The sequence below is a fragment of the Entelurus aequoreus genome, linkage group LG09, assembly GCF_033978785.1.
Source record: "Entelurus aequoreus isolate RoL-2023_Sb linkage group LG09, RoL_Eaeq_v1.1, whole genome shotgun sequence".
Taxonomy (NCBI): domain Eukaryota; kingdom Metazoa; phylum Chordata; class Actinopteri; order Syngnathiformes; family Syngnathidae; genus Entelurus; species Entelurus aequoreus.
This window is the reverse complement of record NC_084739.1, coordinates 31,124,729-31,141,297: the sequence shown is the minus strand read 5'-3', so window position 1 is coordinate 31,141,297 and position 16,569 is coordinate 31,124,729. Positions and strand designations below refer to the sequence as shown.

The 16,569-nt window shown below is 37.8% G+C and overlaps 2 protein-coding genes across 9 annotated transcripts in view; one reads left to right on the top strand and one right to left on the bottom strand.

The window, feature by feature from the left end:
- Positions 1-1,370: 1,370 nt before the first annotated feature.
- Positions 1,371-6,643, bottom strand: LOC133656826 (uncharacterized). Of its 4 annotated transcripts, XM_062057676.1 has the most exons (13): positions 6,254-6,581; positions 5,929-6,006; positions 4,617-4,694; positions 4,453-4,527; positions 4,321-4,347; positions 4,012-4,202; positions 3,692-3,809; positions 3,447-3,538; positions 3,067-3,144; positions 2,903-2,977; positions 2,663-2,803; positions 2,389-2,459; positions 1,371-1,712 (listed from the first exon to the last, which is right to left on the bottom strand). In XM_062057676.1, exons 4-13 carry the CDS (start codon positions 4,506-4,508, stop codon positions 1,704-1,706), a joined length of 858 nt encoding a protein of 285 aa, XP_061913660.1. In that variant the 5' UTR covers positions 4,509-4,527; positions 4,617-4,694; positions 5,929-6,006; positions 6,254-6,581; the 3' UTR covers positions 1,371-1,703. The 4 variants fall into 4 exon arrangements, with proteins under 4 accessions (XP_061913660.1, XP_061913659.1, XP_061913662.1 ...); XM_062057675.1 differs by lacking the exon at positions 1,371-1,712 and having other exon boundaries at positions 2,160-2,459; XM_062057678.1 differs by lacking the exons at positions 1,371-1,712; positions 4,012-4,202; positions 6,254-6,581 and adding an exon at positions 6,598-6,643 and having other exon boundaries at positions 2,160-2,459.
- A 1,791-nt stretch (positions 6,644-8,434) lies between these two features.
- The window catches only part of LOC133657345 (signal-induced proliferation-associated 1-like protein 2), a 225,716-nt gene continuing 217,581 nt past the window's right edge, over positions 8,435-16,569 (top strand). For 4 of the 5 annotated variants that reach the window (XM_062058556.1, XM_062058555.1, XM_062058553.1 and 1 more), the window contains exon 1: positions 8,435-8,841. The gene's annotated coding sequence lies outside the window, so the exon portion shown is untranslated. The remainder of the gene's footprint in view (positions 8,842-16,569) is intronic. The other variant, XM_062058554.1, reaches the window with a different exon arrangement.

The window sequence follows — 16,569 nt, the reverse complement described above, 5'->3', positions numbered from 1 at the left end:
TATTAGTTGTGATGTTGATGCAAATTTGTGGCCCAACACTGATTTAGGAAGACTGCAATGTAGTCACTTAAGCACTGCATGGACAGTTTTACATAAGAAGGCTTTCCAATGTTCACTTTTCTACTTTTGTTTATTTCTTTGTGCTGCGCAGTTCTGTCTTTTTTTTACTTCATCGCAATAAATACAACAAATTGTGGCACAAACAGCAAGAGTGTACGTTTTGCAACCAATTTCTCACTTACAGTAAAGTGTAACTTACAATTTACATTCAAACTTGTTTGCACCACAACATCTCTCCAGCATACACGGTTATATTGACAACATGACTAGGCACATTGACTTGTCTTTTATGATGGCACTGAAATGTTCATTGACTCACATTCTTAAATTTGAGACATTAACTATAAGGATTTTGAGCAAGAAACTGTCTTTTGCAGATAATGCATGCTTTTAGTTGGACAGACAGACAGACAGACAGACAGACATCCATGTAGACAGCTAGATAGATAGATAGATATATAGATACAATATTGTATTTATCTTTATTTTGAATACATAAAGAACTATAAATGTCTCTGTGTGAATAATTAATCATATATAATAATATGGATAAGTATTGATATTAATACCTGTATCATAAAGTATATTATTATAATCATATAACATTCTATTTGGATAAACAAATACATAGCAAGTTTCCAATGTGTTGCACACTCTTTATTATCTTTAATATTAAATGTGTATATGAATACATACTGATTGTTATATAATGATATGCATTAGTGGTATTATTAATAAACAGTCATAAAATATAGCAGTTATTATTAGTATTATTGTTATTATTATTATTATTATTATTAACCTTACATATAATTCCCTTTTTTTAAATGGTGTTGCACACTTTCATTGAAAACTTAATAGGTATTTGCTTGCATACCAAAATGATATTCATTAATAATAATACAAAATAAAAATAAGAAGAATAAACATAGTAATATATTTTATGATGCATAATTAATATTGACAATAAAACTTTGCCTGAGGCCCCATATTCGAGCTATTTTATTTTTTTCTTGATTTTTATAAACCTTTATTTATAATATGCAACATTTACATACAAGCAAATAAACAATAATAATCAAACCAAGTACAAAAACAGTGACAGGGTTGTAAACTCAATAAAGCACCAGCAACGGACTCATAAAAACCCTGGCTCATCTGGCCGTTTTGGACCCCTTTATCTCATTTTCAAAATCCCTTCTGTTCTTGCTGTAGGATAAAATAGGAAACTAAAAAAATCACTAAGCCCTACTACAGCAATATAGGCTTACATATGCATTGCCTTGTATTTTTAAACTAACAATATTGTCAATAGGCAGAAACAGAAAATGGTCAATTCACTCTATAAAGTAAATATATATAATATATATTTAAAAAGTAAATATACATATTTAATCTATTAGGCTACAACTTCAAGGAAACGCTGCTCCATGCACAGCTAACATATCAGAAAATGAATAACTGGTGAATGACAAGAAGTCCAATAAAAGGTTGTTTATTTATACATATACATCTCTATTCCTCCTGAGGAGGTGGAAGCGGGACTCGTCTCCTCGTTGCCCGATCCCCCGCCAAGTTGAACCACCTGATGGCGTGTTTGGTGACCTCAGCGTCCGTGGCTGACCTTGTCAACACATTTTTACTCACAGCACCTGTAATAAAACAAGATTACAAGACAGATACGTTTATGTTTATGGTAGGAAGCATCCAAAGCCAAGTATGCTTACACAATACAAAATATTTGATAGGTATTAAGGAGATTACATTTGAAAAAAAAAACATGACTTAAAGTTACTGGAGGTGGTTAAAATAAGGTGCGTAAACTATGAATTTGTGATCAGGGTATAGGTGTGCAAAACATCCAAAATGTTTAAACAATATCGTTATTTGGTTCCTTGATCAGAGTACTTGTTTGGCTCTGTTGGATGACGGCGGCGGGGGGTTGGGGGTGGGGGGAATAAATAAATATCCATAACCCAACTTTGGGAGGTTGACATTGTTTTCTTATTATATTTGTACTATCATTCTATGTTTGTATTCGTGTAGGCCAGGGGTGTCCAAAGTGCGGCCCGGGGGCCATTTGCGGCCTGCAGGTCATTTTTTAACGGTCCCAGGGCACATTTTTTAAAAATATGATCGAAATAAATAAAAAACATTAAAAGTGGTATTTAAAGAGCAAACAGGTGAAATGTAACAAGAAAATGTAGCAATGTTTACTCTAATCACACAAAGCTGCCATGTAGGCTGTTTCTTTCTTTAAAAAATAATAATGAATCAAAATCAATGTCATTATGAAATATTGACCTATTCAAGGCTTAAGAAGTTTACCTTCGCAATCAGCTGGTCTTGGTTGTGCTTAATAGTTTCCAGCAGGCTAAGGATGTGGATTACCTCAGGCGCTGTTGACAAACAGCAGTATAAAATTAACATGTTTCAGTGTTTATCCTCATTACTCATAATCCTGACATTAGCTATTGACCTTAGTTAATGACAAAAGTTATTGACAAAGTTTGAAGAAAATATGTGATTGCTTGTGAATTTGAATTTTTTCCAAAATTTGTGGCACAGAATGACCATCCGGTATTTGTCAGTTATTGCTCACCAGAGCAGGAAATGTTGTCGGCCTTTCTTCCCCCTCGCCATGTTGGCCTGTAGGCCAGGCTGGATCCAGGCTCCTCTGTCTGCCACATGTTGAGGGCTGCTGGTGAGGGGGGTGGAGGGAGTCGAGGAGGGACCGCCGTTCCTAGTGAGGTGGGCATTGTGAGAGAGCCATCAGTTAACCATGACTGGTAATACCCAAGGGGCCTATCTATACACTAATATTTCAGAGATCAGTCCCTACCTTGTGTAACTCTCTGCATGTTTAATGCATGTGCTGGTGAAGGCATATGAATGCGTCCTTCCCCATGGTGAGGTGCTAAGGGAGATACATTGGTATTAAATGGTTGTGATCTGTTAACCATGGTTACTGGATGCTGAGATATTATTTCAGAGATCAATCTTTACCTAGAAAGTTATCTCCAGTTGAGGAGTCGAGTTGACCAGTACTCATGACTCTTGCTGGCACTCGGTGAGACGGTGGAGCTGGGAGAAGGGATACAAGGAGAGGGGAATATCTTTAGCACTAAGAATGTTAACCATATCTTTTGGTGGTTTTGTTGTTTTCGATGTTAAGTTAAAGTTAAAGTACCAATGATTGTCACACACACTAGGTGTGGTGAAATTTGTCCTCTGCATTTGACCCATCCCCTTGTTCACCCCCTGGGAGGTGAGGGGAGCAGTGGGCAGCAGCGGTGCCGCGCCCGGGAATCATTTTGGTGATTTAACCCCCAATTCCAACCCTTGATGCTGAGTGCCAAGCAGGGAGGTAAGAGATTATTCTTTACTCTGCCTGTGCAATTGGCTTGCCAACCCCAGAGATGTGAGGTCACTATTTCCCGGGTCTTCTTCGCTATCATCTGAGTCCCCGAGACGATGGCTGTTGGGTAACCATATCATTAGGATTATTGCAATACCAAAATTGCCAAATATACATATAGTACAAGCATCTCTGGTCTATTTTTGAATGCTACTGGAAATAACCTTCCTATTACTGTAGAAACATGACAAAAACAAGACGGAACACAATTACACTGGCTTCCTGTTCCTTTTTTCTGGCAGCTCCTCGTTCTCTGCCTCAGATTGCAGGTCTGAGGTGTCGCAGCCCTTTCCATATTGTTGCATTATTTTTAATGCGTCTTTGTAGTTGTCTAAAATTGAATATGTTAAAATGAACATGAGTTTCAAATTAGCTGTAGAGCTGAACAGAATATTATTATTATTGATGATGATAAATCAGGTCTCTCTCTTACAAGAGACCTGGTCAGAACATAGACACAATAGGTTATTCCAAGCATAAAGAGAAGCAACTATGACGTTATTTTTAAACAAGAAGATTATGAATTTGCATACCACAAGTTCGGACAACAGAAACGTCAAATTTTGGCCAGTTTGGCTCATGCTGCTCCTCATTTAAAGCTGCCCTTTCAATTCTGTCGGTGTTTTTATAGCTGGGCCAGAAAACCATCCTATCATCATACCATCCACTTGGGACAACCGCAATGTCCCTGTTCATTATAAATTTAATCAGATGAAAAGGCACCCTTAATGTAGAAAGAAAGAAAAGGGGTATTTATTCATCGTCAAAGGAACAACGTGGACAAAAGCATGCACAGGTGTTAGTGTATACAAATAAGCAAGTAAGATGAGCTGCGATTTTACCTGAATGGTGCCCCAAGGTGGTAAGAACTATAAGAAAGGTAAAAGTACAGGTCATAATAGTCAGAACTTCAGCTCAATCGTAAAGTAGGGTTTGAAATTATGGGGGTAGTGTATACAGAGATCAGTCCCTACCTTGTGTAACTCTCTGCATGTTTAATGCAGGTGCTGGTGAAGGCATATGAATACATCCTTCCCCATGGTGAGGTGCTAAGGGAGATAAATTGGTATTAAATGGTTGTGATCTGTTAACCATGGTTACTGGATGCTGAGATATTATTTTGGAGATCAGTCTTTACCTAGAAAGTTATCTCCAGTTGAGGAGTCGAGTTGACAAGTACTCATGACTCTTGCTGGCACTCGGCGAGACGGTGGAGCTGGGAGAAGGGATACAAGGAGAGGGGAATATCTTTAGCACTAAGAATGTTAACCATATCTTTAATATTAATGTGGTGGTTTCGTCTACAACGCTAAATATATCCTGTGGTGTACCTCAGGGATCAATATAGGACCTAAATTATTCAATGTCTAGATAAATGACATTTGTAAAGTTACAAAAGATTTAAAGTTAGTATTATTTGCGGATGATACAACAGTGTTTTGTTCAGGAGAGAACACACAGAAGATAATACAAATAATAACAGAAGAAATTAACAAATTAAAAAGATGGTTTGACAAAAACAGACTATCTTTGAATCTCAGTAAAACTAAAATAATGCTATTTGGTAACAGTAGAAGAGAAAGTCAAACACAAATACAAATAGACGGAATAGAAATTGAAAGAGTAAATGAAACCAAATTTCTAGGTATAATGATTGATGATAAATTGAACTGGAAATCTCAAGTAAAAAATATACAACATAAAGTAGCAAGAAACACATCAATAATGAATAAAGCAAAACATGTTCTAGACAAAAAATCACTTCATATTCTCTACTGTACACTAGTGTTACATATCTGAGTTATTGTGTAGAAATATGGGGAAATAATTACAAAAGTACACTTCATTCATTAACGGTGTTACAAAAAAGATCAGTTAGAATAATATATAATGTTGGATATAGAGAACACACAAATCCTTTATTTATTGAATCAAAGATACTGAAATTCCACGACATAGTGAATTTGCAAACAGCTAAAATGATAAACAAAGCAAACTATAACCTGCTACCCAAGAATATACAACAATTCTTCTCAAAAAAAGAGGAGAAAAATCATCTTAGAGAGAAATGTAATTTAAAACATTTGTACGCACGTACAACACTTAAGACCTTCAGTATATCAGTATGTGGAATTAAATTATGGAATGCATTAAGCAAAGCAATCAAACAATGTACTAATATGATCAATTATTTATGCTTACATGTGGAAATAATATTAATAATAATAGTAAATAAAATAATAATAATAAAAAAGGTAAATAAAGCATAAAATAGTCTCTAATAAATTAATTAAACAAAAAACAGCATATAAAATATATACATCAGCAAATAACAAAAATATAGATCAAGAAAAAGGATCCTTAATATGTGCAGCAATTTTTCCCACTCACATCACCTCATTTTATATTTTTTTCTACAATTAACTATGCCAAAAAACACATAGACATACCTTTTTTTTTGTAATGGAAACAAAAACAACATGGCGTCACACACAGCTAGTCCACAGTAAACAGGATCTCGAGCTCCACTAAAGAACAAAGAAATAAATAATACACACTCATATTAATAGCAAAGAACGGCTGTTTCCACTCTGTTAACGTTACGCTGTTATAATGAAGTAATAGCGACCTGGGCCTAAACAACACTGACAATAAAGTAATACGCTTTCGTTTCAACCAGTTGGAAATATGTGGAATATCGTAGCATGTAACCTACACACATTCACAGCGTCTAACAAAAGATAGCCTAAGTTAACTGTATTGAACGTTACTCACCGGCTTCACAAAACACAATTTTACAATAGCACGGCGAAAAAATGACCGTCGTTGTGTGGGTTTTTTGACGAATAACACTCTTTTCCACTTTTCTTCGCTCGGGCCTCACCTCCCGCGTGCAGCCATTTCGAATTTTCTGAATACGTGACGTCAGACGCACGTCCCCATGCAAAGCATTCTGGGAGGCGGCGCTGGAAATAAAAGCCTTTTTTTACAGAATATAAAGTTTTACTGCTAGTCCTAATATCAAACAACGTCATTACAATCATACATAAATGATGATGGAAACACAAAGGCCGATCTTTACTGCGAATGTAGCAATAAATCAATAAATCTATACTTACGTTCGTGTTCCAGCAAAGAAAGTCCAGAGATCTTGGCTCATGCGCGTACCACGTCTGCGGGTGCAGACATTGGTCGGCTCAGCGCGCGTAGGCGGAGCCTATAACTCTAGGCGGCGCGCGCCGGTTTAGTTTGTCGCGTCCGCGTATGCGAATCAGACACGAATCCGCTCAGGATCAGCTGTCTGACCGTACAATTTTCAGAGGCGGAGCTGTATCCTCTAGGCGGAGCCAAAACGAATGTGACAGTAACGCGGGTTGGGCGACTTGAAGGCGGATCCGTATAGCAGTCTTCTGCTGTGTGGGTATATAAATATATATATATATATATATATATATATATCCGTATAGCAGTCTTCTGCTGTGTGGGTATATATATATATATATATATATATATATATATATATATATATATATATATATATATATATATATATATATATATATATATATATATATATATATATATATATATATATATATATCAATGGCGTGCGGTGAGGTTAATGTCTGGTGAGGCACGACTGCATCATCACAGTCAGATTTACAAACATATGAACCTGCAGTGCAGGTGTACCTAATGTTGTGTCCCTGCGGTCGTTCACGGCTCCTGCAGCGCGAGCATTGTTGTTTTTGCACTTTTTGGCTTCTTGTTAAGTGACTTTTTTTGGGTGGATTCGGTCTTGCACGTGGAGGGTTTGGGTGTGGGCTTTGGTTGGTGTGGCTGCGGCGCTCCCGTCCGGCGGTGCATTCTGCAGCGGAGATGCTTGGCACCAGGAGGCGGGGTTATGAGACGAGCCTCACACAGTGTGTCTTCGCAGCAGAGTTTTATGATCGCTCAGCACTAAAAATACGTTACACACATACAGTTGTTGACAAAATACACTGTACATTATATACCTCAGCTAACTAAAATATGGAAATGTATAATATAATTCATATAGCAATACGGTCTCACTGCACAGCAGGCCAGCAGTTAGCCGAGTCATTGTGCACAATCCATGTTGAGGCACAACGCAGTGACGTGCCTCAACTGGCTGCTGATCACCGCACCGTCTCTTCTCAGTATTTGAACGGCAAATGTAAAAATAAAAATACAAATAATCTAAAACTGGTGAAGTTAAATGGAAAATAATTTTAGTATAATCACTGGATAAACATAACAATTTAATTATTTTTTTTTTCTTTTTACTTTTTTTTTCTTTCCATGATGGCAGGTGAGGCCGTGCCTCCCCTGCCTCTAGTGACAGCACGCCACTGATATATATATATATATATAGATATATATATATATATATATATATATATATATATATATATATATATATATATATATATATATATATATATATATATATATATATTATATATATATATATGTAGCAAAGTGTAAAGGAGCACAGCATAATAGTTTTCACAGCTTTTTGGTTGTTAGAGGTAGAAAGTGTTTTAAAGTAAAGTTCTAATTCCTTTTTAAGGACACAAAAGCAGGTCGCATATTGAGAAACGTACATTTATGGATATAAAACTTAGCCAATAGTATAATGAGGTTGCAAAGGTAACCTTCATTTTAAAAAAATGTCTCATACTGTGTAAATCCAAATAGCACATCTTTAAAACACAGCACACATTTGTCATGAATAGCGACCCCGAAAGGGACAAGCGGTAGAAAAATGGATGGACGTGTATTGTCCAGGATGACACGACAGATGCCCTGCCATAGTGATCGAGTGCTTTCAACAAGTCCAAAACAGGTGATAGAATCTTCGAGCTTTATTCGTTGCAATGGCAACAGCTGTCGCAGGATTTCTACGTCACGGATTGTGTTGGTATTCATGGGAAATGTAGTTGATGTACTATTTTAGACAAATTAGCCAACATAATAGTGTTCATTGTGTAGAGCCCCACTCTTTTATGTTGGTTGATACTACCAGTTTATATCATTAACATTTATTGTAATTGCTTTGTCAATTTTTTTCGCTTGTTTTTTTTTTTTTAAAGAGGAGAGCACCAGCATGTACAAGCTCTTACCAGCCTCCACACAGGGCAGCAGGAGCGCCGGTGGGCGGGGATTTCTCCCGGCATGCTGTCATCACAGAGCTCGGTGGTGCTGGATGTCTCCGCTCGCTTCAGTCTGGAGGCTCAGACTGGGAGAGAAAGGTGTGATCCCGACTAAATACAACTGCTCATGACCCGATTAAGGATATTTTGGTAAACGTCACCAAACTGGCGACGCTTTCATGCAAGGTAAGAATATCCCTTTTTTTTTTTTGGTTATTGTTATTTGGGCCATTCCGAACGAAGAAAGTATAGAGTTGTATCTTAAAAGTGTGGAGTGTTAGCGAGAGCCACAATGTGGACAAATCGCAATTATAAATCTAATGTTAAATATAAATGCTCAAGTTACTTTTTGGCCCATTGGCACCGTATATGCTCATTTAAAACGAAAGGGTCGATTAAGCACACATTGCATATTCTTAAGATATCTTGCCGTGTTGCATTTTTTGATAATAAAATCAATATTACCATGCTTTTAAGTTTAAACAAAACCAGCCTTGTTGTTGTGAACGATGTGTGTTTAAACGGAGAGATGTTTAAGATAATTTGTTTTGTCTTGAAATATTTCTGAATGAGTATGTTTAGTGGAGTCAGTGCTCGTTTGAGACGGTAGGGGGCGACAAAGATTTCGTTGTCCCTTTGGTCTGGTTAATAGAGCCTTCTTATTCCTTTTACTTGGAGATCAGCCTTAAAGTTAAATATGTATTTATTCTGAGTCAAAAAGGGCAAGGTCATGTTTTGTTTTATCGTAATTTGTTTTTTTGTTGCTCTCTTGGTCAGGTCACTCCTGGAAAATAGTTTTTAATCTCAATTAGTTTTTACCTGGTTAAATAAAGGATATTGATTCGTTGTGATATTTTGTCAGTGCAAACAGTCAACGTCTCATAATTAGAGTTGACTACACAGTTCTGCATAAATATAATCTGCTAGTTGCCTGTACCCAATATGTACAATCTTGTTTTATTGCTGGCCCCCTCTGTTGGACTGTGTCCCCTGAGAGACGGGACAAGTCAAATCATGTTTATCTTCAATCAACCATACCAATTGCTGTCTTCCTGTATGAAGTTAAGACTCCACAATAGCTGTATTCCTAATAAGGACCCTCAGACACATTAATAGACACTCTGGAGTTTAAATGCAAATAATCATTGCATAATTTAATCTGCTCTGCATTTTTCTCCTTCTGGTTTCACAGTCCCCGTTTTAATCATTCAAGCAAATAAGCATGATTCCCTCTTCCCAAATGAATACATTCATTAGGACAGAGTTATTTTTCATAATTTTACGTCTACATCTTACTGAAGTTGCTGAACCTGGACGGCTCGTGTATGTTCACCTGCTTTTACATTTAACACAATAAGCTTGTCTAGGTCAATTGATCCGTTCCTCAGTGCATTGATGTGTCGCTAATATGATTGTGCACTAGTCCCATTTATTTGACCATATTTCTAGGTACGCTGGATCATGTACTTAAAATTCCTGAACTTTCTCCAGGAAAGTGTTTTTTGTTTTTTTTATCATGAAAGAGGTTAAAAACACAAATGTTTTGAGTTGAAGATGGGAATGTCTTGTTAGAGTTTCTGATTGACTGTCACCGGCACGCACACATCAACTGAAGTGCTTTAACAATGACAGCACAAGGGAATGTCGTTCAGTCTTGCTTTGAATAGAATTCTGTTGCATTCTGCCAGCAATAGTGTGAAGAAAAAGGCTCTTGACGGGGAACTATGCTCTCATCTATTTCTAACAACACCTTCTGCATGAATACCCAGACAGTAGGTAATTGAAGCAGATAGAGATGTCTTTCAAAATAAAGTTAGGTGCACAATGTGTGCTCTGCTGAACAATGAGACACCTGTCAAGCTTTGGCGGAGAGACGGCTTCCTGTAACATGCCCGTAGGACATTTCAAGTTGTTATCCTTGCCAAGCTGTTTGGGATGGCTACTGGCCTGGGGACTCGGAGACGCCCCTCTAGAGTTACACTGTTTGTGTGTTTGGTACACACTGTTTCATTATTAAGATGTTACCATAACGCACGGCTGTCTCTGGAGGGTTTTTTTTTTATTGGAAATTACCGAACAGGTATGTCTTTTTATGAAACCACTTCCCTTAAAGCACCTGGCACCTGCACTTTGGTCTCCCCTGCCCCTGTTATGTTTTTTCCTACCAGTGTGCTGACTCATCATTGTTTTCACAGACAGAAAAGATGAGAAATGAGGTGAAACATTTCTCTTTTTAGTTCCAGACAAGTATGCCAAAGTTGGTGGCCTGAGTTCTCCTGCATCCTATGCATGTGACGGGGATCAGAAAACAGAGTCTAGTCTAGGCGGCTAAGGGCCTGGCTGGCAAAGAGACACAATAGAACCTCCCCAAACCAAATCCTGTTGCTTTAAAACCAACCAACCAGCAGACGAGGATCACATACTGCCTGCTCTTGTTGTGAGAGCCAGACCTTCTCCTCGTCTATTTTGGCAGCTTTTGTTTTGATTGCAGTCTGGATTTATGGAAGGTTTAAAGCCCAGTTATCACTGTCAAGGAGAGCAGATGCTGTCATTTGTGCATGTTTTTTTTTTAAATAATTGGTCATATGTTCAAGTAGGGTCAGTGAGTGAAAGAGTTCAGTTTGTCCAGTGCAATAGTTGCTGTTCCTATAACCCAGGGATATTTAACTGAGTTGTGTGTTAAAGTTTCTGATTAACTGTCACCGGACTGTGGATCGGCACATCCCTTTAAAAGATCATGTAAATTCAATAAAATATGTTCTAACCACTTACAAATATTAACATTATAGAGAATAATTATAGTTTTACATGCAGAATCACATATATATAATGAATAAAATGCATACATTAACATTTAATATCACTTTTACCTTTTTTGAAGACTCTTGTTAGCAAAGAAGGGGAGGGAGGAGAGAGGCACCTTTGTACTTTGCTACAAGTTCTTCCTTGGATTAGTAGTGCCTTGCCTTCTTCATCAAAGTTCTGGTATTTGCAACTTTCTTTGGCCCCACGGTGCAGTCGTATACAATTAAAAAAACAACACAGTCAGACACATGGGATTCTTTGTCTAGGCAGTGAATTACGCGGAATGATACTTTGGCAAACTGACTAGATTGTTACTCGCAATGAGACGGTCACGGTATACAACATTTTGTCAAAAACCATAACATGAAAAGTGTGGTGATGAAAACCGATGCAATCTTTATGTGATATGCAAAAACAGAATGGCATATATAAACCATTTTGCGTTTCTCGCAGACATACAATATGATATGCCGTGCTGCTGGTTTGTTCATGTACGGTAATGTATTGATTTTTAATCTGCCTTTGCTGATGTGGTTAAGCCTCAAAGACAATAATCGAGTATCTGTCGATGGGATTTTAAACATAATATAAAGATCCTTAAATAATATTATTGCCTTTTTTATTTTAAAAGAGAATTGGATCATTAGAATATGGTCTATTTTAATATTGTGCTTGTGACTCTAATCTGAAGGCAGTTCGAGCCGCATCAGGTTGACATAGCTGTGCCATGGCCAGAGGGAAAGCTTGTTCCATGTGGCAGATGGTATGAAGACAAAAGTCAAGTGCTTATTGTGCCATCCCTGGTGAGGACCCTGTCAACCTCTTGTGACGCACAGCAGAGACTCTGTTGAGTGTTGGGATGTGTGGGTGAGGAGGTGGAGGGTGGTTGGGTTGAAAATATTTGTGCCTGCTGCCTGCTTATTGACAGCAAGACTGCTGAGGGATTGATTGATTGATTGATAATTTTATTAGTATGTTGCACAGTGAAGTACATATTCCGTACAATTGCCCACTAAATGGTAACACTCAAATACGTTTTTCAACTTGTTTAAGTCGGAGTCTACTTAAATTGATTCATGATACAGATATATACTATCAGATATATACTATCATCATAATACAGTCATCACACAAGATAATCATCAGGGTATATACATTGAATTATTGACATTATTTACAATCCGGGGTGTGGGGTGTGGGGGGGGGGCGAGGGGGGGGGGGTGGGGGGGTTAGGTTTGGTTGTTATCATCACTTCAGTCATCCACAATTGAGAACAGAGAAATGGACCTTGAAACAGTGTAGGTCTGACTTGGTAGGATATGTACAGCAAGTAATGGACATAGAGAGAGAGAGAGAGAGAGAGAGAGAGAGAGAGAGAGAGAGAGAGAGAGAGAGAGAGAGAGAGAGAGAGAGAGAGATAGAGAGAGAGAGAGAGAGAGAGAGAGATCAGAAGGCATAAGAAAAAGTATCTACATTTGATTATTTACATTTGATTTTTGACAATCCGGGGAGGGTGTTAGTTTAGGGTTGAAGTTGCCTAGAGGTGTACTTTTATTGCGGTTTTGAAGGAGGATAGAGATGCCCTTTCTTTTACACCTATTGGGAGTGCATTCCAAATTGATGTGGCATAGAAAGAGAATGAGTTAAGACCTTTGTTAGATCGGAATCTGGGTTTAACGTGGTTAGTGGAGCTCCCTCTGGTGTTGTGGTTATGGCGGTCATTTACGTTAAGGAAGTAGTTTGACATGTACTTCGGTATCAGGCAGGTGTAGCAGATTTTATAGACTAGGCTCAGTGCAAGTTGTTTTACTCTGTCCTCCACCCTGAGCCAGCCCACTTTGAAAAAGTGGGTAGGAGTGAGGTGTGATCTGGGGTGGAGGTCTAGAAGTAATCTGATTAGCTTGTTCTGGGATATTTGGAGTCTAGATTTGAGGGTTTTGGAGGTGCTAGGGTACCAGGAGGTGCATGCGTAATCGAAAAAGGGTTAAACGAGAGTTCCCGCTAGAATCCTCATGGTGCTTTTGTTGACCAGAGAGGAGATTCTATAGAGAAATCTTGTTCGTTGGTTGACCTTTTTGATTACCCTTGGTTGCCATTTTATCACAGGAAAGATTAGCCTCTAGAATGGAACCTAGGTAGGTGACCTCATCTTTCCTGGTGATAACAATGTCACCCACTTTTATAATGAAGTCATTGACTTTCTTAAGGTTGATGTGGGACCCATGTGGGAGGGACTCGCTATGGCTTCTCATTCTAATATTGGACTATTCAGAGTTTTCTACCTTCCGTTTAACACCGGCTGTTAACTTTTTGTCATTGATTGATCGTTAAATTGGGAATTAAAAGTATAGCAGTTTGTTGATTCTTGGGTCCTATAAATTGGCGAGGTAGAACTGCCATACTGACTTGAATATAAGACGCTACAACCAAATAATTATCATGAGCTCTTCCTCGGTTGTTTGCTCTGTTTTTATACTTGTGGTTTTGTACTTTGGTCTGAACGAATAATAAAACCAAGATTATGATGGGGCTAAGGTAAAAGTGTATGCACAAAGTAGTAACTGTTGGTTTAATATGTGTTCTCTCCCCGTCACAAATTATAGGCACACCTTCTTTAACAGCGTAACAGGAGCTGACAAGTGGTGTTCTGGCAAAGTTACACTTGTTTGCACTTGCTGCATGGCAGTAAGACCATGCTGATATGTTTGTATTGGTCAATCTTTGTCATCATTAGTTTATTTTCAACCTGATTGTGATGAGTTGGTTTGTCTGAAGAATACAAAATACATTACTTGCTGTGCTTCTATGGGGACACTACCAATGAAGAAATTAAATGGATTAAATGGGAGACGGCATTTGTGCTTCTTGTAGTACAGATGTGCAGCACTCATGCAGTGCTCTGTCTCCTGTAATGGAAAAAACATGCAAATCATCTGTATATTATTCAGTACATTCACCCATATATTTTGTTTGTAATGTATTCATTGTAACTTGATTTGTCATACCTTCCATAAATACTCTGCAGTAGACTTGGGACAAAATTATTTCGATACTTTTCTAAATAAAGGGTACCACAAAAATTGGTTTATTTTAACAAAAAATCCTAGGGTACATTAAACATACATTTATTATTGCAAATTTGTCCTTAAATAAAATAGTGAACTTACTAGACAACTTGTCTTTTAGTAGTAAGTAAACAAACAAAGGCTCCTAATTAGTTTGCTGATGTATGCAGTAACATATTGTGTCATTTATCATTCTATTATTTTGTCAACATTACGAGGGACAAACTGTAAAAATGGATTTTTAATCTATTTGTTAATTTACTGTTAATATCTGCTTATTTTCTGTTTTAACATGTTCTATCTACACTTCTGTTAAAATGTAATAGTCATTTATTCTCCTGTTGTTTGGATGCTTTACTTTAGATGATACCACAGATTTGGGTATCAATCCGATACCAAGTAGTTACAGGATCATACATTGGTCATATTCAAAGTCCTCATGTGTCCAGGGACATATTTCCAGAGTTTATAAACATAATATAATTTTTTTTTTAAACGAAAGAAGAAGATATGATGCCATAAAATATTGACGTAATCATAGTAGTATCGACTCGATACGCTCCTGTACTTGGTATCATTACAGTGGATGGCAGGTGTAGATCCACCAATGGCGTTTGTTTACATTTTGATGCCGGTGAGTTCTGGTGTGTAGTGAAGCATGTTTAGCTATTCCTCGTCCTGCAGGGATGATACTTGTAAGACACTTACTTTATTTGTCGCCATGGAGGCGAGGATTAGTGATTTAGAAGTAGCTAAAACACTGCAGACTGCGGCTGGTCTTTAGCCACTAGCTAGCTACCTTTGTTTTAAAGTACCTCTTCCTGAGGGCGTTTCAGTGTTATAACTTCACCTTTATCTTTAGTTTTTTGGCCAAAATGCGTCCGTTCTCCCTTTTCTGTCTACACATAGGGGGGTGGAGGACTGGTACTTTTCAGAGGCGGTATAGTACCGAATATGATTAATTAGTATCGCGGTACTATACTAATACCGGTATACCGTACAACCCTACTTGGGACTGCACGATAATCAACATCAAATCGACATCGATGTTTTATGTAGTGAGATAAGTAACCGCAAGAGGTGGAGGTTCTTTTTTCTCTGTCGTCACTGGCATTTGAGTGACAGACATGTTCACCAATCAGAATTGTTGAGCCTCGCGTCCTTTGCCTCCTGGCCATTTAAATGTGTTTAAGGAAACGGTAAGTTTGTGTGCGCTGCAGAGGAGGCAGAATTACGCTAATAACACACACCACTTGCACCTTGGAAAAAGTTTTAATGGTGTTTAGGCCTGGGCCACCAGTCAATAAGTCAATCAATCGAACAATAAATGAAAATGTAGTTGAAATACTTTGCCGGCATCGATAAACTGCTATGTCTGTGTTTGTTTTTTTAACCAAACAGGGAGAAAGAGAAAGAGGTCCCACTCTCAGTATCTCAGCACGTTTATTTAACGGTAGCATTACAAAACAGAGTGAGCCCTCTTCTCAGTCATTCACAGTCTTTGTCTAGGTGAGCAGACTGCAAGCTTTACACACAGGAAGTACAACAGCCATAGAGCCCCGCTCCTCGCCACTCACTGGTGCAAAGTTCCACAAAGTAAGACAAATCAAGGGAGAAAAATAAGATTACAAAGCCAAATGTCTTGTTGTGGGAATATTTCAGCTGCAAACCGGATGGGCGATACAATCCCATCAACACGAACGAGCGAGCGGGAATGCTGTGATCACATGATGGCACAAAAAGAAAAGACATTCTTACATAGTTTTTTCAACTAGGAAAAAAAATGCACTTCAAGATGTTCAATATTTATTTATGTAAAATTTTTGCTTAAGAGACGAGAGTCCGTTTTTTTTGTTTATTTATTTAGGACAAATAAAAGTTATTTACCTTCTATGTTAAAGAGGTTCATTTAGCCTACTAATGTTATATGGAACAATCCATATAACACGTCACAGATGACGTCACTCTAACATCACGTGACACCTCTGAGGAAGGCTGCAGAAGCAAGATAGCCGGAACTTGTCAGGTACAAAACTTTACCTTA